At 47.2% G+C, this 27444-nt stretch overlaps 1 protein-coding gene and 1 long non-coding RNA gene across 2 annotated transcripts in view; one reads left to right on the top strand and one right to left on the bottom strand.

Annotated features, from left to right (window-relative positions):
* LOC116666313 overlaps positions 1 to 8163 on the bottom strand; it is a 59431-nt gene extending 51268 nt beyond the window's left edge. Inside the window, exons 1-2 of the long non-coding RNA XR_004323084.1 lie at positions 7693 to 8163; positions 5102 to 5239 (exon numbers count right to left, since the gene is read on the bottom strand). This is a non-coding gene — a long non-coding RNA (uncharacterized LOC116666313). The remainder of the gene's footprint in view (positions 1 to 5101; positions 5240 to 7692) is intronic.
* VSTM5 (V-set and transmembrane domain containing 5) lies at positions 6596 to 27313 on the top strand. Its single transcript, XM_032488336.1, has 4 exons — positions 6596 to 7285; positions 24364 to 24690; positions 24804 to 24944; positions 25076 to 27313. Exons 1-4 carry the CDS (start codon positions 7195 to 7197, stop codon positions 25117 to 25119), a joined length of 603 nt encoding a protein of 200 aa, XP_032344227.1. The 5' UTR covers positions 6596 to 7194; the 3' UTR covers positions 25120 to 27313.
* Positions 27314 to 27444: the final 131 nt, after the last annotated feature.

The raw sequence follows: 27444 nt of genomic DNA on the forward strand, positions 1-27444 counted from the left end.
CAATTTGCCCAAGGTCACAAAGCCAATAGTGCTGTTGCTGGTATGTGAACTCAGGAATGCTCCAAGCATAGCCCAGGACTGAAATTTGAGCTCCCATCATGTGTCAGGAACTGCAGACAAAGTGGAGAACTAGAAGATGAGGTCCTGGGGAGAAGAGGGGAGGCAAAAACAAGCAAACAGATGGAGAAGATAACTTCATACAGTGATAATGCAATGAAGACGATGAGACAGACTGACGTCAACAGGCAAAAACTGAAAATAACCCAAATGTTCATCAGTAGGTGAATGAATACACAAACGGCAGTAGTATATTCACACAATGGGATGGCAGGGAATGAAAAGCTGATACACATAACAACACAGATGAATCTCAGAATCATTATGCTGGGTGAGAAAAAGCAGACACAAGATACTACATGCTATATGATTCCAGTATACCATCTAGAGAATGCAAATGACTCTACACTGACAAAAAGCAACCCAGTGGTTGCCTAGGGCTAAGGGCAGAGAGCAGGATGGACTGACTGCCCAGAAGAAATTTCTGGAGTGATGGAAATGTTCTGTATCTGGATTGTAATGGCTGGTTCATCGGTGTATGCATGTAACAAAACCCATCAAGCTTTACACTTTAAATGGACATAGTTTCCTGCATATTAATTAAACTTCAGTCAAGGAGATTTAAAAACATGGAATAATAACTATGAGATTGATAGGGAAGGACTACTTTTTCATTTGAAGAGAATGAAATTTGTCCTAAGAACTTATTGATGAGAAGGATGTTTAAAAACACAAACAAACAACCCAATCAAAAAATGGGCAGGAGACCTAAACAGACACTCCTCCAAAAAAGACATCCACATGGCCAATAGGCACATGAAAAGATGCTCAACATGACAAATTATTAGAGAAACGAAAATCAAAACTACAATGAAATATCACCTCATAACAGTCAGAATGGCCATCATTAAAAAGTCTACAAATAATAAATGTTGGAGAGGGTGTGGAGAAAAGGGAACCCTCCTACACTGTCGGTGGGAATGTAAATTGGTGCAGCTACTATGGAAAACTGTATGGAGGTTCCTTTAAAAACTGAAAATAGAGTTGCCATATGATCCAGCAACCCCAATCCTTGGCATATATCCAGAGAAAACTCTTAATTCGAAAAGATACATGCATTCCAATGTTCATAGCAGCACTATTTACAATGACCAAGACATGGAAACAACCTAAATGTCCATTGACAGGTGACTGGATAAAGAAGATGTAGTATATTTACACAATGGAATTCTACTCAGCTGTAGAAGAATGAAACAATGCCATTTACAGCAACATGGATGGACCTAGAGATTATCCCACTAAGGGAAGTAAGTCAGACAGAGAAAGATAAATATCATATGGTATCATTTATATGTGAAATCCAAGATATGATGCAAATGAACTTATTTATAAAACAGAAACAGATTCACAAACATAGAAAACAAACTTATGGTTACTAAAAGGAAAGGGTGGGGGATAAATTAGAGGTTTGGGATTAGCAGATACTAACTACTATATATAAAATAGATAAACAACAAGGCCCTACTATATAGCACAGGGAACTATATTCAATATCTTATAGTAAACCATAATGGAAAAGAATATGAAAAATAATATATATATAAAACTGAATCCCTTTGCTGTACACCAGAAACTAATACAACATTGTAAATCAATTATACTTCAATTAAAAAAAAAAAAGGATGTTCCAACTGTAAGAAACTAAACAGATCTCATCCAAGGGCACTCAAACATTTTCAAAACATGGCAAACTAGGGGCAGGGGGCACCTGGCCCCTGATGCAATGAGGAATCTCTAAAGAGAATTTAAAAAGAAGAATAAGATCCACCTAAAAGTTTCATTACCATCTACTGGCAATTCTAAACAATGTCAGCGACAAGATACTCCTCCCTGCTCGAGCAGACTGCTCCTATACCAATATTTTCAGTAATGGTCCATGGGATCAGAAAATTCTATGTGGCATACAGGTCACCTTAATTTTCATTAAGTATAGTGGTAAATCATGGTCTTTAAAATATGACTCATAAGCTTTCACCACACCTGTTTTAGTGTGGCAGCACTCCTTGACAGTGCCATGCCTTTGTGACTTTTTCCCTGACTTTTATTGAAATCAGACTTGAATAACTTGATTCCCATCTTGTACATGGGAGACCCAGGCCATTCAGGTACATAATGGTAATGTCAGATCCTGCTGGCCAACTAGCTCACAGATGCCAGCTACTTCAGAAAAACTGGTTTGTTTGTTTGTTTGTTTTTATGTTTGTTTGGTTATGTTTGACTGAAAATCTCCTGCAGATCATATTCTGAGATCCAGCAAATGATATCACGTGCTCCAGACCATGTACTCAATGGCTAACGCTTCATTTCTACCAGTGAAGAAACTGAGACCCAGAGATATTAAATCATTTCCATAATGGAATAGCCAAGACCAGGATTCAAGTTAGAATTTTGCCATCCACCACAATACCCCCACTACATATTTACTGAACACATTCTATATGCCTGGCACTGTGCAGGCAGAGACAGCCCACAGAAAATCCCGAAGAAATCGTCTCTGCCCTTTAGAAGTATAGTCTTAGACAATGGACTGGAACAGAGAGCCCAGAAACAAACCCACGGACCTATGGTCAATTAATCTTCCACAAAGGAGGCAAGAATGTACAATGGAGAAAAGACAGTTTCTTCAGCAAGTGGTTTTGGAAAAACTGGACAGCTCCATGTAAATCAGTGAAGTTAGAACACTCCCCCACATCATACACAAAAATAAACTCGAAGTGGCTTAAAGGGCTAAGTATAAGACATGACACTTAAAACTCCTAGAAGGGAACATAAGCAAAACATTCTCAGACATAAATCATAGTGATATTTTCTCAGCTCAGTCTCCCAAGGCAAAAGAAATGAAAGCAAAAATAGACAAATGGAACCTAATTAAACTTACAAGCTTTTGCACAGCAAAGGAAACCATAAACAAAATGAACAGACAACCTACAGACTGGGAGAAAATATTTGCAATGTGACCAACAAGGGTATAATTTCCAAAAAATACAGACAGCTCATATAACTCAGTATCAAAAAAAAAAAAAATCTAAAAAGAATAGTCTAATCAAAAAATGAGCAGAAGACATTAATAGACATTTCTCAAAAGAATACATACCGATGGCCAACAGGCACACGAAAAGATGCTCAACAGCTAATTATTAGAGAAATGCGTATCAAAACTACAATGAAGTATCACCTCACACCAGTCAGAATGGCCATCATTAAAAAGTCTACAAATAATAAATGTTGGAGAGGGTGTGGAGAAAAAGGATCTTCCTATATTGTTGGTGGAAATGTAAATTGGTGAAGCCACTGTGGAAAACAGTAGGCAGGTTTCTTAAAAAACTAAAAATTGACTTGCCATATGATCCAGCAATCCCACTCCTGGAAATATATCCAGAAAAGATGAAAATGCTAATTCAAAGAGATACATGCACCTCAATGTTCATAGCAGCACTATTTTTAATAGCCAAGACATGTAAGTAACCTAAATGTCCATCAACAGATGAATGGATAGTATAAATACATAATGGAATATTACTCAACCATAAAAAAGAATGAAATATTTCCATTTGCAGCAATATGGATGGACCTAGAGACTATCATACTAAGTGAAGTAAGTCAGACAAATATCATATAATATCACTTATATGTGGAATCTTAAAAAAATGATACAAATGAAATTATTTATGAAACAGAAACAGACTCATAGACATAGAAAACAAGCTTATGGTTACCAAAGGGGAAAGGGGAGGGGGAGGGATAAATTAGGAGTATGGGATTAACAAATATACACCACTATATATAAAATAGATGTTAAACAACAAGGATTTGCTGTACAGCACAGGGAACTATATTTAGTATCCTGTAATAACCTATAATGGAAAAGAATCTGAAGCTGTACACCGGAGACTAACACAATATTGTAAATCAACTCTAGTTAAACAAAAAATAATAGAGAAAGAGAGAGAGAAAGAAATATAGCCTTAGAACCCAAGAGTAAAGATCATGAATACACCAAGGAAATGTATTCAATGGCTGAGCGCCTCTTATGCAAGACACGGAGCTGGACCCTGTCATAATAACTGACGGAGATCAGGGGCTCCCCTGCAACCATCCCACTTCACACTGTGTCTTACCTGACTTGCACAGCAGCTTCATTAAGTAGTAATATCAGAATCCCATTTTACAGAGAAGGAAACTGCTGTAAATACGTGTTAAATAACTTGTCTAAGGTCACATAACTAGAAGTAGAAGAGGTGGGCTTCTCCTGGGTCTGAGAGCCAGAGAGACTTCTTACTCAGTGTGCTCCCTGGCAACGCTATTACCATGCAGATGGGATAGGAAGAGAATAAGCTTTGGCACTCACCCTTAAGGGAGGAGGGAGGGAGGAAAGACGGAAGAAAGGAGAAACAGAGAGAGGATGAATCAACGAAATGGTAAATATAATCACAGCTTAAATGGACTCATGCTCTCTCCCTGCTCCCCTCTGTGGAATCCTACTCTAAATGAAGGATCTGATAAACTCAGATCCAAGTGTCACTGAACATGACACAGGACGCTTTTAACTAACCTAGAGCAGTGGTTTTCCACCCGGGCTGCACATTAGAATCACCCAAAGAGCTTTCAAAAAACAGGAATGCCAGGGCCCCACCCCAGAAAATGTAATTCAGTTGAACTGGAACGAGGCCCAGGCCATAGTGGTTTTTTTCCTCATGTGCAGACAGGGTTGAGCATTTCTGGTACGGTCCAACCCCCTCAGAGGTCAGAGAGTTGATGTCACTTCTCCATGGCCAGAGGGCCAGTAGGTGACAGAGGTGGGATAGGAACTCATAGCATCACTGACTTACTCTAGACTTTATCAAGTCTTGAGCTCATGAAATTCTTCCTTTTCCCTTACATGTCTCAGAGTTCAGTTTTCCTCATTCATATACAGCACCTACCATGTGCCAGGTGCCAGGTGCCAGGTATATGGCAGTGAACAAAACAGCCAGTTTCCTCTCACCTTGACCTCAGCAGGAAAAGCCCAACCATCCGGATGCCTTTCTCAGTCTGGATCATGTTGTCTTCACTCGTTCATGAGTTTCTTGGGTCCAGGAGCCGTGAGTTACTCATCTTTAGAGCCACAGGGCCTACCACAAGCCTGGCAGGGGGGCAGATTTAATAAAAGTTTGATCAATACGATAAATGAATGCAAGTGATTCCTGAATAATCCCCTTACATGGAATTAAAAAAAAAAAAACAGAAAAATGTCAAGAAGACCACTTGTATTAGTCAGGATTTTCTCAAATTTATGTCATAGAAATCCAACTTTAATTTTTTGAGGCACAAGAGGGTATTTATTTACTCATAACTGGCAAAGGCAAGTGTGCAGAATCCCAGAGCTCAAACCATGTCGTGAAGGCTCTGTCTCTCTTCCCAGTTCCCAGCTTAGGTGACACCATCTTGGCTTCACGCTTCATTCAGGGCCTTTCCAGTATTCCCAGGTTCATCTCCTCTGATTTTAACAGTCCCAACAATGACCACAGTTCATTACTGGGGAAGACTCCAAGGGCCCCATCCAGTCATCCCTAAATCAAGTACTCTGGATGGTGAAAAGTGCACTCTGATTGGTCAGCCTGCCTCACAAGCCCACCTCGGGGCAGTCGGCAGGGTACCACTACTGTCAGCCTGACCAAGAATACATGGAATTGGCAAGGAGTCCCCCTTACGAAACAGAAGGCACCAGGATAGTGAGGTAGACTGCCACAGTCTTCTCTTTCCATCTTTTGGTTCCACAATCCTACTTGGCATTGACTTTTGTCCTCATCCATGTAACTTCATGGATACAAGATAGGTGCTAAAGAGCTAAACATTACAATGTCTTCAAGGCAGGAAGTAAGGGAGAGGAGCAGCCCTAGTATTATCTGTCACTTTTATCAAAAAAAGCAAAAACCTTCCCCATAAAGACATCCCTTAAACATCACTGGCCAGCACTGGACCACTCTCCTACCCACCATCTGCAAGGGAGGTTAGAAAATCTGGTTTTAACAAACTGTAATTGAATTGCATGACAAGCTGGGATGAGTCCAATTCCTCCCCCAGCCTGTTCTCTTCCCCTCTGTGGTTAATTACTCTTGCTTTAAGTCCCCATAGCATCCTGGGCCTCCCTTATCAAAGAGACAGAAGCATCATACACCAATTGCTCATTTTTCTAGCACCCACCCCCTGCTAAGATTTCTAAAGACTACTATCTTGTTCATAGTTGTATTCTCAGCTCTTAGCACAGTGCCCAGTTTCATCCCACAATGTTTTATGAGTACCTACAAAGTGCCAGGCCCTGTGCAAATAAGTGGGCTCTCAGTGAACACTTTTTGGATGGATGGATGGATGGGGATGGATGAATGGATGTGTGTGCAGTGGGTGGGTGGATGGTGGATGAACGAATGGTGGATGGTGAATGGTTGATGGGTGGGTGGATGGATAGGTGGGTGGATGACTAGTTGGGTGGGTGGGTGGATGGATGGTGGGTGTATGGGTGAATGGACAGGTGGGTGGGTAGATGGTGGAGAGATATCATCACTGTCCAATGAAATGGCTCCACCCAGAGCAGCCTGAGGCTCCCTTGTCCTCCTACTCTCACTTCTCTCACCCCAGGCTGTCACTGTACTTTCCTAAAAGCCTTCTTATTTCATATGGAGCCATCAGATGGTCTCTCCTGGGTACTCAGGCAACAGCTAATACTTTCCCTCCCTTTTGCTATCCAGCATCCAGTTGTATCTTGAATCAATACCAGTAAGCTGGGTGTGAACGGAAGGTGATTACTATTTGCCATTATTTACCTCTGAGTGTGTGCATTCCAACTGCTTCCATTCTCCTCTCTCTCTTTCTCTCCCTCTCTCTCTCCTTCCCTCCGCCCCTTTCTTCTCCACTCCTTGGGAACTGGTTCAACCAGAGTACAACCAGCTCATCTGCATCTCGCCCCAGCGGACCTGCAGGAGGCAGCGGAGGCGGCGGGCGGGCAGGCGGTGCAGCGGCCGCTGCGACAGCGCACAGCCGGGCGCCGCGCCGCGCCGCCCAGCACGCCAATGCCCGGCCCGCGGCGCACGGGGCTCGCTCATGAGGCCTCTGCCGAGCCGGAGCAGGAAGAGCCGCGGCCTCTCGCTGGGAGTCTTCGCCCTCTGCCTGGCCGCAGCCCGCTGTCTGCAGAGTAAGCGCGGGACGGGCCCGGGCGCGGGGCGCGGGGCGGGTGGCTGCCGGGTGGGTATCTGACAGGAAACCGCCGCCTCCCGCGGGGTCGGGCGCGGCCGGGAGCGAAGGCCCCGGCACTGGCGGGACTCCCCCGGGCCGGCTCCTGGGCCACTCGGGGTGCGCGCCTGGCGCCCCTCCCCGGGCGTTATCAGAGCCGGAAGCCGCCCGGGAGATAAGCGGCTGGGCCCGGTGGCCGCCGCCTCTGCAGCACTTGTATTACTTTTTCCTGGAGTAGCCCGACTGCAGCCCAGGTGTCCATGACCCCCGGGGCACGCGGGCCCCGCCCCCTACTGCGGGGACCCCCCGCTCCCCTCCCGCGCGTTCCCTGGCCCCGGCGCCGGTCCGTGTGTCTGTAGGCCTCCTCACCTCTCAGATAAACCCACGACAGACTCTCCTGAAGGGAAAAGGTAGGGGGTGGGGGTGCGGCCGAATCCCTTCAGCCGGAGGTGGTCCTCCCCGCTCTGCCCCGCGGAGGGTTTCGGTGGGCGGGGGGGCGGGCGGGCCCCGGAATCCCCGCCCCGGCTCGGTGAGTCTGAATCACCTCGCAGCCCCGCAGACTCCCGTGGACGCAAACCGCGGATTAGAACGTAGTTCTGCTTTCTCATTTACTCGCTATCATTGTGGTCATTCCTGTTCTACATACTAGTCAGCTGAGGTTTAGAGAATGCCCAGTGCAGGGCCACGGGAGGTAGGGGGACTATAGTCAGTGCCGGCACTTCCTAAGCACGTATGCGTTCACCGTCCCCGGGGACTTTACGCGACTTCTATCCCTTAATCCTGAGGGCAACCCTGTGAAAACAGTGCCACTCTTAATTCCTGCTTCGCCAGTGAGGAAACAGGCACGGCGTCACAGCTAGTCAGTGGTGGAGCTAGAATTTAAACCTGGGCAGTCTAGCACAGTGTGCCCATTGACACCTCTCTCTGGGCTAGAGCCCAGTTTTGGAGATTGCAAATCTCAGAAACCCAGAAACACTGGGATGGGGCACGTGCCTCTGGCTGGCTGTGGAGCAAGAAATAGCCTATTGGTCCATCAGGTGTGTAGGTGTATTTGGCATTGCACTGACCTTTTCTATTGTTTTTCAACCTTCCAACACGTGTTTCCAACCAACGTTCTCTTTTTGGAAGGGGGTTGAGGGGGGAGGTAATTACGTCTAATTTACTAATGTTTTTAAATGTAAGTACTGGGGACTGAGCCCAGGACCTCATGCATGCTAAGCTTGCACTCTGCCACTGAGCTACACCCTCACTGCACAACCACCGTTATGCAACAGCTATACAGCTGCCCCTGGCATTTGGGGGCCAGACGTTGGCCACAGTGTTTATTATTCATTTATTCACCCACACATTCACCAGCACTCTCTGCCTTCAGGAAGCAGGCCACAGTGTTACTGGAGATACCATGGTGCACAGCCTTGTCCTCAGACAAGCAAACAGAAATACCAGCTTGGGGTGGCAAGTTCTGAGAGGCAAGAGGTGCCAAAGTTCTGGAAGCCCTGGAGGCTCAGAACCCAGACTTGGGGAACCAGGGCAAGCCTCCCAAAGGGGGCCACACCTACCCAGTGACAGATGGGCAGGAGCAGCCCGGGCAGTGGGACAGAGGGAACGCAGGATGTCCTAGAGAAAAAGGACGCATGTGCAAAGCCTGGAGAAAGGGTCAAAATTTTGCAATTCTCCATTGAATGTTTGACTTCTGCAGAGCTATAAGCTCCAGGAAGGCAGGCACCCGTTCTCAGCTCTGGGTCCCCAGAGTTTGTCCAGGGCCAGCTAGAGTCTACCCCCTTAAAGGTACTGAGTGGGTGTGCACCTACCTGATGGAGGCCTGTGCTTCGGGGCCAGCCCTGATGATGTAGAGAGAGCCTCCTCCTGTTACCAGCTCCCTGATTCTCTGCTTCTTTAGCCTCTGTCCAAAGCTTCCACCCAGAAAGTCAGATATTCATCATTTACACTGAAGTCTGCGTGAAAGCATGCCCCGCGAACACAGACACAGGAACACCCTACATTTGAAGCCTTTTCTCTATGAATGAGACTATTATGGATTGAATGTTTGTGTCCCCCCAAAATTCATACGTTGAAACCCTAACCTCCCAATGTGATGGTATTTGGAGGTTGGACCTTTGGAAGATAACTGGGTTTAGATGAGGCCATGATGGTGGGGACCCCATAATGGAAGTAGTGTCCTTAAAAGAAGAGGAAGAGAGACCAGAACTCCCTCTCTCTGCCGTGTGACCACGTAGCAAGATGGCAGCTGGCACCTTGATCTTGGATGTCCCAGCATCCAGAACTATATTGTTAAAATCACCGAGTCTATGATGTTTTGTTATAACAGCCCAAGATGGCTAAGACAGAAATTGGTACTGAGAGATGAAGTGCTGCTGTTACAAATACCTAAAAATTTGGGCGCAGATTTGGGGCTGGGTAATGGGTAGAGGCTGGAGGAGTTTAGAGGTAAATGCTGGAAATAATAGACTTTAAGGGCAATTATGGTGAGATTTCAGGTGGAAATGAGGAACACATTGTTGGGCAGTAGAGAAAAGGTGATCCTTGTTCAAAAGTGGCAAAGAACTTGGCTGGGACCTGTGCTCATGTTCAAGCATTCTGTGGAAGGTAGAACTTGGGGGTGATGAAATTAGATCGTTAGCTGGGGAGATTTTGAAGCCAAGTGTTGAAGGAGCAGTTTGGTTCCTCCTGTCTGCTTACAGTAAAATGCAAGAAGAGAGAAATGACTTGAAAAAGGAATTCTTAAGGGAAAAGAAACCAGAACTTAAAGATGTGGAAAATCTCAGCCTGTCCATGTTACAGAAAAAAGAGGCAGCATGTTCAGAAGAGAACATGAAGCCTGTGGCCAAAACGACCATCTGATGAGATCAGTCTTGGAGTGAACTGGCTCTCATCAGCCACCGCAGCAGGAACACCGATAGTTTAACTGAAGGGGATGAAGACGATGGAAAGAAGGAAGGCTGTCAGATTTGATAGATCCTACAGGACTGACCTTATGGCTGTTCAGCTATGAACGGGGCTGCAATACTTCCAGACAAGAAAAAAATGACTCTGAGGGCAATTCAGTGATCATCAGTGCTGTCTTGGTTTCAAATGGGGGAACCACTGCCTTGTTTTCAACAGGCAAGATGGAGGCCTTCCAGAGCCTCCAGAGGGCAGAGCTGCCCAGCAGAGCCTCTGGGGGACACAGAAATGCCCAGCAGAGCTGCAGGGGTGGGGGCACACTCCTGCCTCAGTGGGTCCAAAAGGCAAGACCACCATCCCAGTGGGTCCAGAAGACAGAGCATCAAACCAAAGAGGATTGTTCTTGAGCCTTAAGAGGTAATGGTGTTTACCTCGCTAGTTTTGGGACTCACATGGGACCCATCCCTGCCTTTCTTCCTTCTGATTTCTCCTTTTTGGAATGGGATTGACTATCCCCTGCTTGTCCCACCGCTGCAGTTTGGAAGCACATAACTTACCTGGTTTCACAGGTTCACAGCTAGAGAGTAATTTTCTTTCAAGATGAACTGTACCTCAAGTCTCACCCACATCTGATTTTATGTGGCGTTTAGATGAGCTGAAATGAGTCAAGATTTTTGGAGTTGTTGAGATGAAATGAATGTATTTTGCTTGCAAGAAGCACATGAATTTGGAGGGGTCCAGGGACAGAATGTTATGGACTGAATGTCTGTCCCCCTGAAATTCGTATGTTGAAGCCCTTACTCCTGATATAATGGTATTTGGAAGTGGGGCCCTTGGGAGCCAATTAAGTTTAAATGAGGCCCTGAGAGTGGGACTTCCATGATGGGATTAGCATCTTTATAAGACGAGGGAGAGATCAGAGCGCCTTTTCTCCACCGCGTGACGACACAGCAGGAAGGTGGCGATCTGCAAGCCAGGGAAAAAGCCCTCACGGAGACCTGAGTGTGTTGGCACCTCGATCTTGGACTTCCCAGCCTCCACAACCATGAGAAGTAATGTCTGTTGTTTATGGCCCCCAGTTTATGGCATTTTGTTATAGTGTTCAGACTGGCTAAGGGGCTTCGAGGCCTTTTCCCTCAGAAAGCTGGCAGGCCTTTTGCAGCTGGCCTAGGTGGGGCGCCTTTCTGGGACCCTTGTTCGTTTCCTTTCTCAGCTCTCAACATGAGAAGTTGGCCATCAGGTCCCTGAGTATCAGTGCTCCCTGTCATTTGGAAACAGATAATCCAAGACTGAAGTAGGAAAGTTTGGTTAATGGCCTGAGGCCAAGTCAGCTTGCTTCCTGTGTTCTAACCCCAGCTTCTAAAAAGCAGCCTGTCACACACACATACACACACGCACGCACTTGCACACGCGTGCACACTTGAATACACACACGAGCATCCTGTAGCATCTCCACTTTACCAGTGTGGGGCTGGGTAGAGAGGAGCTGGTCCCCCTGAGTCACTCATGGCCCAGTGCCCAGGAGAACCGAGGAGCAGCGGTGGGGCTGAGCCTGGGTCTGGGGACGGAGTGGATAGGCCAGGGCGGCCACAAGCAGGTGGACCTATGGGTTCTGGGCTTAGCTAGAGGTAGCACAGGTGGGAAGGGGAGGGAAGGCCGGTGTAGGAGGGGGGAATCCCCTGGAGGCTCTGGGGAGACCCTAGGCTCCATCATTCCAGGACAAGGCCCACTGGTCACCTGTGCAGCTGTCCACGGGGCACACAATTACTCTGCACTTACTTGTGTCAGACTCTGCACTGGCCCAGATGAAACAGGCAAATGAGGCGTGGTCTGTCTCCGCACTGCACTCTCAGATTCACAGACAGTGGTCTTGTGTACATTAACTGTACCCACCAGAGAGAGTGGTCTTTGGGTGTGCTTTTAAAAAATGCAGCCATGCTGTACTTGTTACTCAGCAACTTAGTTTTTAGAGCAAATCTTTAGCTCTGTCCACGTTGATAGCAGGCATCTTGCTCCTTCTTCTCAACTGCTTTATGTCCATCACCGTATACATATGCTGCTTTATACTTGGCTGGCCCCCTCCTGATGGACATGGAAGCTTTCAGCTTTTAGCCCTCCCTGGGGAAGAGCGGAGCCCTTATTCAGGGTGCCGAGGGCAGTGCTGGTGCTGTGCACATTGTCTGGAGGATGAGCAAGGTGGGGTGCCACTTCCTGGCTGACAGGCGCCCCCTGCACACACACCTCCTTCCCATGGGGGTAGTGCTCAAAAAATGCCTGGAGGATTACACTGAAGCTATTGAGGGAGGGGCAGCATCAATCAGAAGTCACCCAAATTTCTTTATTCATGGTCTCTGGGGGAGTCATGAGTATATTCCCTGCTGGTCTGGGAAGGGGCTGCAGTCAGAAGACCCTCCCTTCTCCATTATCCCCAGGACATAAGGACACCTATATATTTCATCTGCTGTAAGACTTTTTTTTCCTCTAATATTTTGATAGATCTAAAGTCGATGCATTTTGATATATCTAAAGTCAAGATGCATGTTACAAATCAATAGCTCTGCTATGACCTCTGTCACCCTGGACTGAAGCTGAGTCCTTCCCTGGAGAATGTGTATTTCTTCTGTCTGTCACCGGGAAGCATCCTCCTACCTGGGAAGTAGGGATGGAGCAGGTGAGACTGAGTCTTGAAAGATGAGTAAGTGTAGACAGCAGGACAGGGTGGAGAAGAGAGTTACAGGCACAGAGCAAGTGCTCAAAAAAATAGGTGCACTCATCCTCGTGGGGCTGGCAGGGCCTGGGTGTGCTCAACAACAGAAGGGGAGGTGGGGTCGTAGTATACATATGCTGCTTAGCGTGCATGGACCTTAGCAGAGACCTGCTGGGAACCTGACTGGTGCCCTGCTCAGAGACCCCACTGACACTGCACCCCGTTTCCTGTACTGTCAGGGCCCTAGTCTGCCTGCATCTGGGTTTTCCCTGGAACATGGACTTGGAGTAAGAAAGTATTTACTTATCCAGCAGAAACAGGAGTAGGAAAGAGGCAGGATTGGCAAGGTCGAAGTTGGAAGATGATTTTCTCCAGTGACTGGCTTGCTGGGCTGCCAAGGCACCAGTCAGCACTGTGAGCGAACGGAAAAGGACACACTGGACAGTAAAGGGAGCACAGGACGTTCCTTGCTCGCTGTGGTCCAGGGTGCACAGTGGCCTCTCCCCTGCCGAGGTGCACCCCTGGGGGCAGGTCAGGCCGGTGCCACGGGGCTTCCTTCCCTGCCCCTCTCGGGCTTCCCGGGGAGTCCCCAGCTGGGAAGGGGCAGGGTCCCAGCCCCAGTGCTGGCTGCGAGCCCTGTATATGGGGCCACCTTCCTTCTCTGAGTGCGCAGGGGCAGAAGGGTGGGCTCACTGGCTTAGTGGCTCTCAGCCAAGGCTATACCTTAGAACCTCCTTGGGGGCTTGTAAGACCTAGAGAGGCCCACGCCCTCCCCCAGTTACTTCCGGATCTTCAAGGGCAGGACCCAGCACTGTCTGGTTTCGAGTTAAGCTCCTGGGGTGACTCTATAATGTGTGACTGGGCAGAGAGCTCCTGAACTAGACCATTTCCAGGTCCCCTCCATTAGTCTTGCCTTAAGGAAACAGCTGGTCAGGAAGCAGGCACCTTTCTCCCATCTTTTGTTCTCAGAACACCCACCATTGTGTGTAGAGGCGTCTTGCTTGTGCCTTATTTGTAGTGTGGTCCTGACGAACCTAGAGATACTCCGCCACCAGGCTTAAGTCAGGAGGCCAGGCTGCTTTGCCAAGCAAGCCAAGTTTGCTTTGGTTCAATAAATGGTTCCTCTGGGAGGGGCACCACGCCAGGAGCCAGGGATACTCAGCACATGACCCAGAGGAGAGGTCATATCCTACCGGGTTGATTTGAGGTCAGATGCCCCCGGAACACTGAGAAAGGCATTTAGGTCAGCTAGGAGCTGGGAGGAGACTTCTTGAAGAAGCCTTGAAGGCAAAGTAGGAGGTAGTCAGGTTAGGGGGTGGGAGGGGTGTTCTGAGCAGCAGGAAATAGCACAGACTCAAGCTGTCTTCTCTCCCTCGGGGCCAGTAGTGGGTGATATTTCTTTAGTTAAACTGGACTTTTCAACTTTGGTCAGTTTCTTCATATTCAATCTGATAAGGTGCCTAACAGTTAAAGGAAGGGGGCTTGGGGAGGACTTGTATCTTAGGTGCAAGGTGCTGGAACAGTTCCTCTGATAGACTTACATCATCAGTGCCAAGGGATCAGGAGGGCGATGTGGGTCCCTTGGAAGCAGGCACCTGCTGGGGGACCTAACACGAGGCTCCTATGGCTGTTTGCCCTTCTGTACTAATGTGATATCCCCGCCTTGGGCTTACTGTGGGACAGGATCACATCCCTTTTGGAAGCCAATGCCCAGAAGCAGGACACCAGACTCACTCTTTCCAGTCTACAGCAGAGGAGCTGAGAAGAAGGGTGAGTGTGGTGGCCCAGAAGCCACGAGGCGCTCCACACAGGAGAGAGCACTTAGCAGTGTCTCAGGAGGACAAGGTCATCTGCTGAGAATGAGGAGGAATTGGCGGTCCAAAGAAGTTGGAGGGACCTGGTCATAATAATGATGGGAAAAGGAAGAGTGAGTTTGCGTGGAGAACATAGTAAGGTTGGCAGTACAGAGGGCTCTCTCAAAAGTACGCTGGAAACAGGGTGCTTTGTTGTTCCGGAGAGTGTCTGCTGTGGGGCGTTCTCCCACAGGGCTGATGGCTCAGGTCTCAGGTCTGGGCAGAGAGGAAGTAGAGAGTTGTTGATCCAGGGTGAGGGTTTTGCCAGGCAGAGCTGATGAAAAGACGGAGGCCACTGGAGTTTGTAGAATTTCGGCATGAGTGTGTGGGACATGATGGGCCATGGTACCCAGGCTGGATAGGGAGGGAAATGAGGAGGATGGATTGGGAAGGGCAGAGGGAGTTAGAGTGGAAGGACCAAGAAGGCCAATGGAGATGATGAACAGTAAACAGGAGGGAGAGAAGGTGGTGGTTAGAGCAGGTTGCTTTCCTGGAGGGAGAGGGAAAATGCGAGGATGCTGGATGGTTTGTCAGTGGGGATGCTGAAGGTATGTAGGATGATGCCATACCTTGCAGTAGAGTTGCCAACGTATTTAAAGAATGAAGAGGGAAGACTAGGGGGCACAGAGCATTCACAATGATGAGGAGGGGAGAGGGTAGAACAACCTCAAGGAAACAGGATGTTTTTGCCAGAGGGTAGGGGAGTGATGGTCTAAACCAATGCTACCCAATAGAAACCTAACGGGAGCCACACATGCAAGCTATATACGTAATTCTAAATTTTCTGGTGGCCACATTAAACAAATAAAAAGAAATGGTGGTCAAAATTAAGTTTAATAATATATTCTATTTTACCCAATATGTGTAAAATATTATTTTAACATGTATTAAATCTGAAAAATTATTAATGAGGTATTTAACATTCTGGTTAACATACTCAATGCCAAGTCTTTGAAATCTGGTGTTTATTTTACATTTAGAGCACATCTCAGTTAGAACCAGCTAATTTCAAGTGCTCAGCAGCTGCTTGGGGCTTGCAGCTACCATATTGGAAAGCCCAAGTCTACACTCTGGCTTCCTGTTACATCTGTCTCTGAAGTCTTTACTAGCACTGAGAAATGTGCTGTTTTGGGAAACATGAAAGAAGTGAAAAACTCCATCTCTGTTCTCAAAGTGCCTTCTTTATTAGAGGCAGCTGTGGGGTAACGAGTTTGGTTTCAGTCTCAGCTCATTTTCTGCTTGGCAGGAATTTGGGCACTTATGTCACACTTCTGAGCCTCAGTTTCCTCGTCTGTAAAGTAGTGATCAAATAAGCAAGTGCTGGCGAAGCAAAAAGCTTAAGTCCTTAAACCCAGCCCCCTGCCTGCCTCACAGTTGGAGACAGTGCTTGTGAAGTATGTTGTCAGTTGTGTAAAATGGAATTACTACCATTTTCAAACATAAAAATCTGGGGTTCCCCCCGAATCTTTGGCATGCATTCTATTCATATTTTGGAACACATTGTTTTTATGTAAGTAATTCACAAACTTGCTAAAATATTTCATCTGTCCGAAGGATATAAAGTGAAATGTAAAGCTTACTGCCACCCCAGACACCCAGTCCCCTCCTCAAAGACAGTCCCAGTGCCTGGTTTGGAGAATCCCCTTCCAGAGGTGTTCTGTGCATCTTGCGGATAAGTGTTCATCTCTGTGTGTACACATGTGCATATATGCATATCATAGCTCAAGTGGAAACAATCTCTACACACTGTTCTGCCCTGTGCTTTTTCATTATTTTTAGAGATCTATCTTGTTTTTTCAGTGTCTCTGTAGTATTCTAAAGTATGAATATGGATAATTTTTTAACCCATCATGACATAATAAATATATATTTGGGCTCTGCTCCTGGTTCCTAACAGAGAGCTCATAAAACCCTAGTCATTTTCTGGGTGATAAAGGCATCTTGGGTTATAGTATTTGGTCTTAGTCCCTGATTCCCCACACAGAAGCTTCTAAGACCCTTGGAATCTCCAGAGTGATGAGTGTCTTCTGTTTGCTAATGAGATAACTCTTGGAAGCTGAGAGCCAGTTGGCAGAGGAACCACCCATGTGATTAGAGGTTGGAACTTTCAGCCCCACCCCCAATTTCTGGGGAAGGGAGAGGTATTAGGGATTGAGTCCATCAGTCAGATGGTAGTGGTGATTTAATCAATCATGCCTCTGTAATGGAAACTTTTAAGAAAACTGTAACTGAAAGGGTTGGAGAGCTTCCAACTTACAGCTGGTTGGTCAGAAGTCCAGGAGGCCTGGACTTGTGATTGGTGTATGAAATGGGGGGCAGTCTTGTGAGGCTGAGCCCTTAAACCATGGGGGCTGCACTCACTTCCGGGAGTGTCAGAAGTGTTTTTTGTGGAGTGAGACACAGTTTTCCTTTACTGGCCCCTCACCAGTGAGCACATAGGTTGTGTCCAGCCTTTTTCTGCTGCAGTTGGCTATGCTGTGCTTCAGTGACAATACGTACACGTGCATCTTGGCCTCTGTGTGCCCTTATGACTTGTAGGAAAAGTTCCTAGAAGTGGAATTTCTGGGTCAAGAGGTATGTGCTACTGAATATTTTTATACATTTCACCAGACTGCCCTTCCAGCAGGTCGCACCCATTTGTAATCTCCACGGTGGTGACGGAGTATAACTCCTCCACACTCCTGGCAACATAATGTTCTTCACCTTCTCATATTTCCCAGTCTGATAGCATCCAAGTCACTCAGCTTTCCCAGCCTGGGTTTCGCTGGGCTGTGATCATTGCATGTGACAGCTAGTACTTAACAGGGGTTGCCAATAGAATTGGTGGCTCTTGCTATGTTGGAGTGATTTTTCTCCTTGGGGCACCAATACAAGAACCTGAAGGGAGCAGCCTGCCAGCCTCAATCTAAACCTGCATCTGTCCATGTTGTTTGGGTTTGGCTAACATCCGGGTGACTTCCCAAGGCCTTTGCACAGCAAGATCAGGGAATGGGGGATGTTCCCTCAGGGAGGAGCTGAGCTTTGTTCTCCGAGTAATCGGCCACCAAGAGAGAGGGTTATTACCTGAGCTGACAGGAGGGCTGGGATGCTGCAAATTACGTGCGGGCATCAGTCATCAGTGGTACTCACGGCATCTAAACCTGAAAGCCATTGTTGGGGGTTGCTGTGTTGGCCCCTCATGAAGCTGTGTTTCTGAGATTCCAGGCTCACTTGTTTCAAGAATGGCGGAAGTGAGGCAGGGACGTGGATGTAGTAGTTGGAGCTTAAAGCTGTGCTGTGTCTCCTCCTGGCTGTTTGACTCTCAGTGGACTAGGGGCTGGGAAAGGGGTCTTGCCAGCACCTCCCTCAGCCAGATCTGTCTGTTGCTGTCTCAGCTCAACGCAGATCCTCCCCCCACCCACTCTCCTGATCTCTCCAAATAAGCGCGGTTCAACAAGCAGGGCACACGTGTCTTTGTTTGTTCATATGTATGTCATGTATATGATACATATATACATCGTATTTGTATGTATATGTTACATATATATGTATATGATATATGAGTATATGGTGAGCATCTGTGAAGTGCCAGACCCTGTGCTGGGCACTGGGGTTTCTGAGATGAATCAGAAAGTTCTCCCAGCAAAGAGCTCACAAGCCTAGGGCAGACCTTTTGTGTGCACCCCTTCCCCCAAGTCCAGACCAGGTCTGGCTACACCCAGCACCTCAGGCTGTTTTCAGCTGTTTGGGCTCCAGCCCAGAGTTCTCCTGAAGCTGCACAGACAAGCACACATGGTGGGCCCGGGCCGCGTGGGTGATGTGTGCGGATGAAAAGACCATAGATTCTGCTGCCAGGTTGCCCTTCCTGAAGCCCAGTTGAGACACCGCCACACTTCTATTTGAATACCATCCTGGGTCCTCCCTGCCTGCAGATAACTCTTTCTGGGGATCCTCACCTGTGACAGGTTCCTCATGGTACAGCCTACCTGTGTTTCTTACTCACTTGGTCCCAAGCATGGGGCTCCATCATGCCCCTCACTGTTCTCTTGGCTGGGATTGCTCTTTATCCCTTCCAAAATCTTATTCTTCAAGCCTCAGCTTCAGTGGGGTCTCCCCCCTTTCCAGCTCCTGCAAACAAACGTCCTGGCTCATCACGGGGATGGTGAAGACTTCCCTGGATTTACATCTCTGCTCAGCCGCATACTTTGGCAAATTACCTAACCCCGGTGACTTGAACTTGCACCTCTGTGAAGTGGGGATGATGATACACTCTTCACCTAGCTGGCACCCAGGGGCCAGTGCCCTGCTGCTGGGGAAGAGTGGTGAGTGCCGGGCTGGGCCAATCACTGGTGAGAGCCCCTGCTAAGAAGGGGGTGCGGCGAGACAGCTGACCCATGGCAAGTGTGTTTGGGAGCCAGAGGGTTAAGGGAAGAGTGGCTTTTGTCCTCTCTGTTTACCCAGAGCTGGCTGCCTCTACACCCTCTTTGGTGCCTCTGAAGTTAGCCATTGTCTGTCTTAGATTTTATCTCTGGTCTTCAACATGTGAGGGTCAGGGTAGCCAACTGTGCTGTTTTGCCCGTGACTGCCCTGATTTTAACACTAAAATGCTCAGGTTCTGGGGAAACTCTCAGCCCTGGGCAAACCAGGAGAGTTGGTCACCAGAGGCTGAATACACAAGGATGGAGAAAGGTGAATGGTAGGGGCTGCAGCTCCTGGACGGGCACCAGGTGCTAAGCCCCTGCTGGGCCTTACACTGCTTGTGCGACCCCCTCCTCATTGCTCTCTTCCCGAGGTTTTCCAGTCCTCGTTCCACAGCGGAGGAAGCTGAGGCTTTTGTCAGAAGGGATTGTCCCCAGGTCTCACAGCTGGGAGTCCCCGCGGTGAACCCATGCAGATCTTTCCACATCAGGTGTCCCCGCTGCACCTGGCCGCACCTGGAATACCCTTTTGTGATGTGACTCATCACTCCACCACCCTGCTCCACCAAGTTCTGAATTAAGACTCTTGAACTAGGCTTTCTGATGTCTAACTTAGCTGCTTAAGGGCTAGATGAGGATGCTGACGATGATGATGCTTGCTTCCTGGTTCTCATCTGATGATCACACTGGCTGGATAAGTGGCTTTCCAGATAAGTGAGGTGAAAATGAGTTGTATCCTCCATGGCAGGCATTATCTGTCTCCCCATGGATTGATGCTCTTGTCCACCAAAATTGTGGTCTGAACCATAGTGACCTTTATTGTGATTCCAGGAAATATATCCTTTGGAAATAATCCATTTTTTAAAAGCAGCAAAGTATTACCTCTGTATTTTACTTGTAAGAAAAGGAATAAGGAGCCATTCTGAATATTATATTCCAGACCGTTGCTCAGTAGCTGGTGTTGCCTGCCTGGTACTTTCTCCCTGATTAGTTCCCAGGGGGGTCTCACCAGCTCCAGTAAATCAGGCTTTCAAGAAGCCCCTTGGTTCAGGTTCCAGGGATTTCTGCCTTGGTAAAATCTTCAGTTCTGTGACCTCTTCCTTAAAGGAGGCATCTGCATCTATCTGGGAAATAGGTAGAATTTAGTTCTTCTTTCCACATGGAATTCAAGTAAAGATGAAGAGCAAGGTACATAAGAAATGACAACATAATGCCATTTGCAGCAACAGGGATGTCCCTGGAGAATGTCATTCTAAGTGAAGTTAGCCAGAAAGAGAAAGAAAAATACCATATGATATCACTCATATGTGGAATCTAAAAAAAAAGAAGACTACAAAGGAACTTAAATATAAAACAGAAACAGACTCACAGACATAGAATACAAACTTGTGGTTGTCAGTGGGGAGTGGGGTGGGCAGGGACAGACTGGGAGTTTGAGATTTATAGATACTGACAGGTATATATAGAATAGATAAATAAGTTTATACTGTATTTCACAGGGAAATATATTCAAAATCTTGTAGTAGCTCATGGTGAAAAACACTGTGAAAACAAATATATGTATATTCATGTATGACTGAAAAACTGTGCTGTACACCAGAAATTGACACAACATTGTAAACTGACTATAACTCAGTAAAAAAAAAAAAAAGGTGAAGAGCAAGGTAAACTTTTAAACTTTAAACTTTGCTCACCAGATTGCTTGGTCTAATCAGGAGAATTTTACAAGATTTTTAAAACATTTTTTAATTACCAATTTAATCTATGTGAAAACTTGAAAATGATGTATAACTTGAAAAAGTTCTTTCACCATCCAGTCTCTAATAGAAAATCTCTTTTCACACAGCATATATTACTCCAACATTTTTCTGTACAAAATGCATACATATTAGCATATATTTATACAAATACAAATAAGATCACAGCATACTGTTTTATAAATTTATGTTTTTCTTTGTTTTGCTTGTTCCTATTTTTTAATTTTTTTAAAGTAAGCACTTTCTTTTATTTATTTATGGGGGAGTAATTAGGCTTATTTATTTATTTCTTTTTAATGGAGGTAGTGGGGATTGAACCCAGGACCTCGTGCATGTAAATTTATTTTTTAATTGAGTAACATGTCATAGGCATCTTCCTTTGCCCACATAAAGCTCATTCTTGCTAATGGCTGCCTGGCATCCATTTTACAAATAAAATCTGATTTATTGGGCCAGCCTCCTTGAGTAGAACATTTGAGCCAGGTCTGAATATTGGTCTAGCCACTAAGTTCCTCTGGACTTGTTCTGGCATGATTTTAGCATGAGCTGCAAGGGTGGTTATTCATTAATTCAACTTTTTAAACAGTAGACAAGCAGCTTGCCTTTAAACTCTTGGAACTGTTGATTTTCCATCATTGCCATACCCTATTTATTCCTATTTCTGTGTGTCAGGCGGAGGAATTCTTTGTTCTGAAAACCCAGTTAAATGCCTGGTTAGTTTGTCTGATTAGGAGGAGGTTTTTATGGTCAAAAGAAAATATAGGAATTAACAAGGACCAGTTGGCCAGTTTCCAGCTGTGTCGGCATCTGGGAAACTGGGCTTTTATTTTTGTTTGTTTTTCGGTATTGCTGTTTCTTGGGCCAAAGTAACAACTGCTCAAAATGGAGATCCCTAAGGCTATTAAAAGTACTGGTAGACACCCAGGAGACTGGTCTGTCAACAACCTGGACAACATGGTTAACAGAGGGTGCACATGTAATACACATAGTTGATGACCAGGTTTGTCATTAGTTCTAAATACGGTTCCCCAAATCTTACAGTCATCACAATCCCAGCTGCTCATACTGGAGGTCAGGGAAATCAGAAAACATAGATAAATACATAATAAGTTGATAGTCACCAAGTAGAGAGGAAAACCTCTGTGTTTTGAATCAGTCAGAACTGCATTCAAATCCCATCGTTGCCATTTCCCAGCTACATGGGCATGCTGCTGACTCTCATGTCAAACAATAAAAGTACTGTTAAAAAAAACACCTAATGAACATTTAATATAGTAACAGGCACATAAAGTCTTGACTAAACTGTAGTTCTCTTTGCTGTGTGTTTTAGCTTTTAGATGTGCATAATTTTTAGCTTTTAGATGTGCCTAATTTTTCAAACCACCCAAGCAGCAACATTTCTATCAGAACGGCTCACCCTTCTTGCTACTATAATTATTGGTATTCATTTATTCATTCAACAAACATTTATTGACCAATCACTATGTGTCAGGCATTGTGCTGGGTGTGGGGAACACTGAGATGAAGAAAACACGTAATTCCTGCTATCCAAGGGCTGACTGGGAACTTGACCTCTGTTTTCTTCCAGAGAGAGAGAAAGCATGAAAGCAAATGTGGAAAAATGTTAATAGTTGGTGAATTTAGGTGAGGGTGTATAGATATTAATTGTACTTGTCTTTCAACCTTTCTGTGAGTTTAACTTTTTTTAAAATTAGAGTTGGGGAGAAAATATTTTTCCGTTACTAAGTCTTGAAAGCCATTATTACCTTCCAGTTTTTCGGCATGAAATCTGTCAGATTATCTCCAGTCACTTAGCCAAGCCTTGGGGACACTAGTGGGATATGCTGGGGATGGGAAGAACAATGATAAAGTCCTGGAAAAGTAACAGGCCGGGTTACCTGGAGCCACACAGCAGGGGTCCTGGGGCAGCTGGGCACCCAAAGAGAGAGGGGGCCAAACAGGAAGTGGAAGTGGAAACCCGGGGGTGGGCTTGAATCCTGCTCCGTTCACTACCAGTCTCCAGCCAGCCCTGACCGTTGCTCTCAGTGTGAGGGGCCATCTGTCACATTCTCTGCCCTCCACTGCCAGCCACCGACCTTTGATTTGAGCATAGAGGTTAAATATGTGAGCTTTGGAGTCGGAAGCCCTTGTGTGAATCTCCACCTTGCAGGGTGAACTTGGACAAGCTAGTTAATCATGTTGACAATGAAGTTTCTTATTTGTCAATCCTTGATAGAGTTGCAGTGGGTCATGTGACACTTTGCCAACACGGTGTGTGTAAAGCTGTTAGCACAGGGCCCTGTGTGTGATACCTAATCAGTCAGTACATAATGACACATACCATCTTAGCCAGTGGCACCACTGTTCATCTACTCACTCATGCAGACACGTCCGCCTGATGCCTGTTTGCCTCGCCCACCTCCACATCTAGTTGTCAGCTTGTTCTGTCCTTCATTCTTCCAAAGGCATCCTCCAGACCGCCTTTCACTCTCTCCAAGGCTGTGTCTCCCTCTCTCATCTAGTCCCTGCAGCAGCCACCTGACTGCTCTTCCCAGTTCTACTCTGGCCCCCTCACCTCCAGGTGTTCTTTCTCCACAGCGACTTTCTCAAGCTTAACAGACAATGTCACATTCTCATCCAAGCCTTCCTCCTTCCCGGGGCTTCCCATCACCCTTGAGTAAAACCCAGCCCTGACCCTGTCTAATGTTCTGTACCGCCTCCATCCCCACCGGTCACTAGTGCCTGTTTCATTTAAAGCGCTTGTTAGTCAGAATGATCTCGTGTGTTTATTTAACCCTTGTATATCTCCCTTATTCAAGGGAAGCTCTAGGGAGTAGTGAATAGTAATCCTGTATTTTGTTCACTGTCTTAGCTTGGGCTGCCCTAACAAAATCTACAGATTTGGGGGATTAAGCAACAGAAATTTGTTTTTGCACAGTTCAGAGGCTAGAAAGTCCAAGATCAAGGTCCTGGCAGGGTTTGGTTTCTGATGAAAGCTCTCTTCCTGGCTTGTAGACAACTGCCTTCTCACTGTGACCTTACATGGCCCTTCCTCCGTGTGTGCCCATGGAGAGAGAAAGAGAGGGAGGGAAGGAGGGCATGTCTCTTCCTATAAAGACATTAATCCTATTGGAGCGGGGCCCCACTCTTATGACCTCATTCAATCCTAATTACTTCCTTAGAGACCCCATCTCCAAATACAGCCACACTGAGGGGTTAGGGCTTCAACATAGAAATTGGGGAGGCTACAAACATTCAGTCCATAACGTTCCCCATTGTAACATCATCATCGGAAACTAGAAGAGAGCCTGGAATGTAATAGCCACTCAATAAATATTTGCCAAGTAAATTAATGCCTTATAGAAGTTCCCTTCACTGTAATTCCATATAAGTGGCCCCACGTATAGCACTCCATCCCGCAGGTCAGGGCGTGTCCCTGTTCATTCCCCAGTCGGCCATCAACGCCACGGTGGAAGAGGACATCCTGCTCTCGGTTGAATACTCCTGCCATGGCATCCCCACCATCGAATGGAAGTACACGTCCAACTGGGGAGTGCAGAAGATAGTGGAGTGGAAGCCAGGGACTCAGGCCAACATCTCCCAAAGCCACAAGGACAGGGTCTGCACCTTCGACAACGGCTCCATCCAGCTCTTCAGTGTGGGCGTGAGGGATTCCGGCTACTATGTCATCACGGTGACCGAGAGCCTGGGGAGCAGTCAGTTTGGCACCATCGTGCTGCACGTGTCGGGTAAGACCCCCCCGGGGCCCCGGCGCCTCTCTGGAACTGCGAGTGTGCGGGAGGCCAACTTCATGATATTAAAAGAGACGTTATCTTCCCCTTCCCCTCACCCTGCCCCGTAGAGATCCTCTATGAAGACCTCCACTTTGTCGCTGTCTTCCTTGCTTTTCTCGCTGCCGTGGCCGCAGTGTTAATCAGCCTCATGTGGGTTTGTAATAAGTGTGCGTATAAATTCCAGAGGAAGAGAAGACACAAGCTCAAAGGTAATTCTCTGGACCTTGTGATGATCAGTTCATGCTTTAATGGCCAGAGGTGGCATGTGTTACCTTGTTCTCACCAAGCAACCACCCTTGGCCAGTGTGTGCAACTCGTGTATTTGTCTTTTGCTTTGCAGAGAGCACCACTGAGGAGATTGAGCTGCAAGATGTGGAGTGTTAGCCGAGGCCGAGCCCCGTCACATTCCTACCTCAAGAGGAAAACGTTCTTTTCCAACGAAAGGAGCAAACATGGCCAGGCCACCCCATGGCCTCCTGTTCCGCCACAGCCGCCCATTCCTGATGGGACCACTGGACATTTACAGGGTTGATTGCGTGGGGCTGAGGACTCTGGATTGGATACAGTCAGCTCTGGCACCTGCACGGAGTTCAGGGAGGAGAGCACTGGAGGCTGTGAGCTGAACTTGGCTGCGGCCTTGGGGCCATGTTGACTTGTAACCAGGGGCCCAGGGAGGGCCCTGGCTGTGGCCTTGCTCCACTCTGCTTTGGCTAGGGCATGGCCGTTGGAGGGATTCTTGGATCCAGAGTCAGAGTATTTCCAGATCAAGTGCACAGCCAGCTTCGGAACAAGCTCTCTGTGCCCCGATCTCCTCCGCTGTACCCTCCTCCTGGGAGCTGCGTGAGAGCCTGAGAGGCAGAGGCAGAAGGAAAGAGACTACTGTTTTGTAACGAGCTGCTCAGAGCAGGAGAGGTCCCCGCCATGTCCTGGAGCTTTAGGGAGGGACCAGCACTGGAAACAAGGAATAAGCAGAAAATTATCTTTCCCTCTCTTGCTCCAACATTAATTGCATTTTCCCTTCTATGGCCCTGACTGAGGCCGGCGTGAGGAAAACAGTCCATCTCCACCATGGGCCATGTCTGGCCTCCTGCTGGCCCCCTGACAGGCTGGGTCGCGCTACCTGTGTGGAGGCTGGGCCTGCAGACTGGGTCGTGCAACGGGAAAGCCAGTCAGCGCGGGCTTCGAATCTGTCCCCTCAGTCACTCACACCTCCTGCCTCCAGTCAGGGCCTGGCTCGCTCCCAGCTGGGTAAGGAGCACTACCTCTCAGTCAGGGTATCAAGTGAAGCCCGCAGTGGCGTAAGTCGATTGAAGGAAAGCATGAGGAATCTTCAAGAGCCTAGGAAGCAATAAGCACTATACTATCCGAGTCCTGGAAAATGGTGAAATGCCCGGGGCGTACTGGGGCTCCAGGTGAACCTGGGGACTGGATCCCAGCCGGCCGTGGTCCGTAGTCTCTCAAGCTATCGGCTGCCGTGTTTACATGAGTTCATCCCAAGCTCTAAGGCAGGCGTGAATTTATTTTCCATTCTCTCCTCTCTCTCCAACATTCTTAGCTGCAAGCCAAAGGTACCGCCCCGATTGTTGGTGGAGGCTGAGCTTAGAAGCTGTGTCCCCAGCCCTCAGCTGCAAATTCACCCATGCAAGCATGAAGGAGAGCTAGAACATTGTCTTCTCGCTCACTTCAAGTCTCCAGTGTCTGTGTCTTTTCTGCTTCTCGTGTGGCAGGTAAGAAGTTGCCTGGAGAAGCTGGCCCGAGGCCTTTCCTTAAATAATGAACCCAGGGTTACAGGAAGGGATCTTTTAGAAGAACTCGGATGGGAGCTGTCCGGGACCTAGAGCAGAGCTCCAGCAGCACTACCAGACTTCAAAGGCAAGAGAGCAGTTACCTGCACAGCTGATTTGTAGCCCAAGCACGTGACCAGGAGAAGCGGTTCACCCCAGGCCACCTCTTGGACACACGTGTATGAACACGCACACCTGTGCCCTCTCCATGGCAGCAGTCAGAGGAACCAGGCACGCGCCAGGAAGGATGGGTGACCAGTGCCATGAAGAAGCAGGGTGAGGAGCGCCGGAGAGTAAAGGGGATCGAGGATAACCTGATGATTTCTTCCTCCTCTTTCATGCAGAAAGCCCAGAGGCAGGAAGCTGGTTTGATGTGGGTAGCCTGTTGCAGTCTGTCCTCTTGACGCTGCCCGCTTTCCAGAACTATCCCTCTCAGCTTCTCAGAAGTCAGGGGTGGTCACTGTAATAAAAAGAGAAATAGAAAAAGAATACCTAGTGAGAAAGCCCCCCTCCCCACAAACCCACATGTAAATTAAATTCCACCCCCAAGTCTTCCTGAAAGGTTATTCCCTCAGCTTTCCATTCCTTTATTTTGCACTTTTAAAGCTCCCCCCATTTTGAATATTCCTGGGGAGAGTTCTTGATTCTTGAGCCTGAGGTTTTTGTCTGTTTTTCAAAAAAGAAAATATTAAATCATAGAGGTTTAGCCACTGTAAATGTTCAACTCTTAAGTTATGTTTCAAACTGTGAAAAGAAAAATTGTTTTAAAGGCTGAAATAAAACCTGAAAATAAAGCCCTGGTCCTTTTTGTGTGAGCCCATCCCTGCGGGGAACTCAGAGGCCCTGGGAGAGGTTTCCATCAGCTTGTGACTGACAAACATTGCCAGCCACATCAGTAAACAAAGAACCTGCAGCCATCAAGTCA

This window comes from Camelus ferus, chromosome 10, assembly GCF_009834535.1.
Source record: "Camelus ferus isolate YT-003-E chromosome 10, BCGSAC_Cfer_1.0, whole genome shotgun sequence".
Classification (NCBI taxonomy): domain Eukaryota; kingdom Metazoa; phylum Chordata; class Mammalia; order Artiodactyla; family Camelidae; genus Camelus; species Camelus ferus.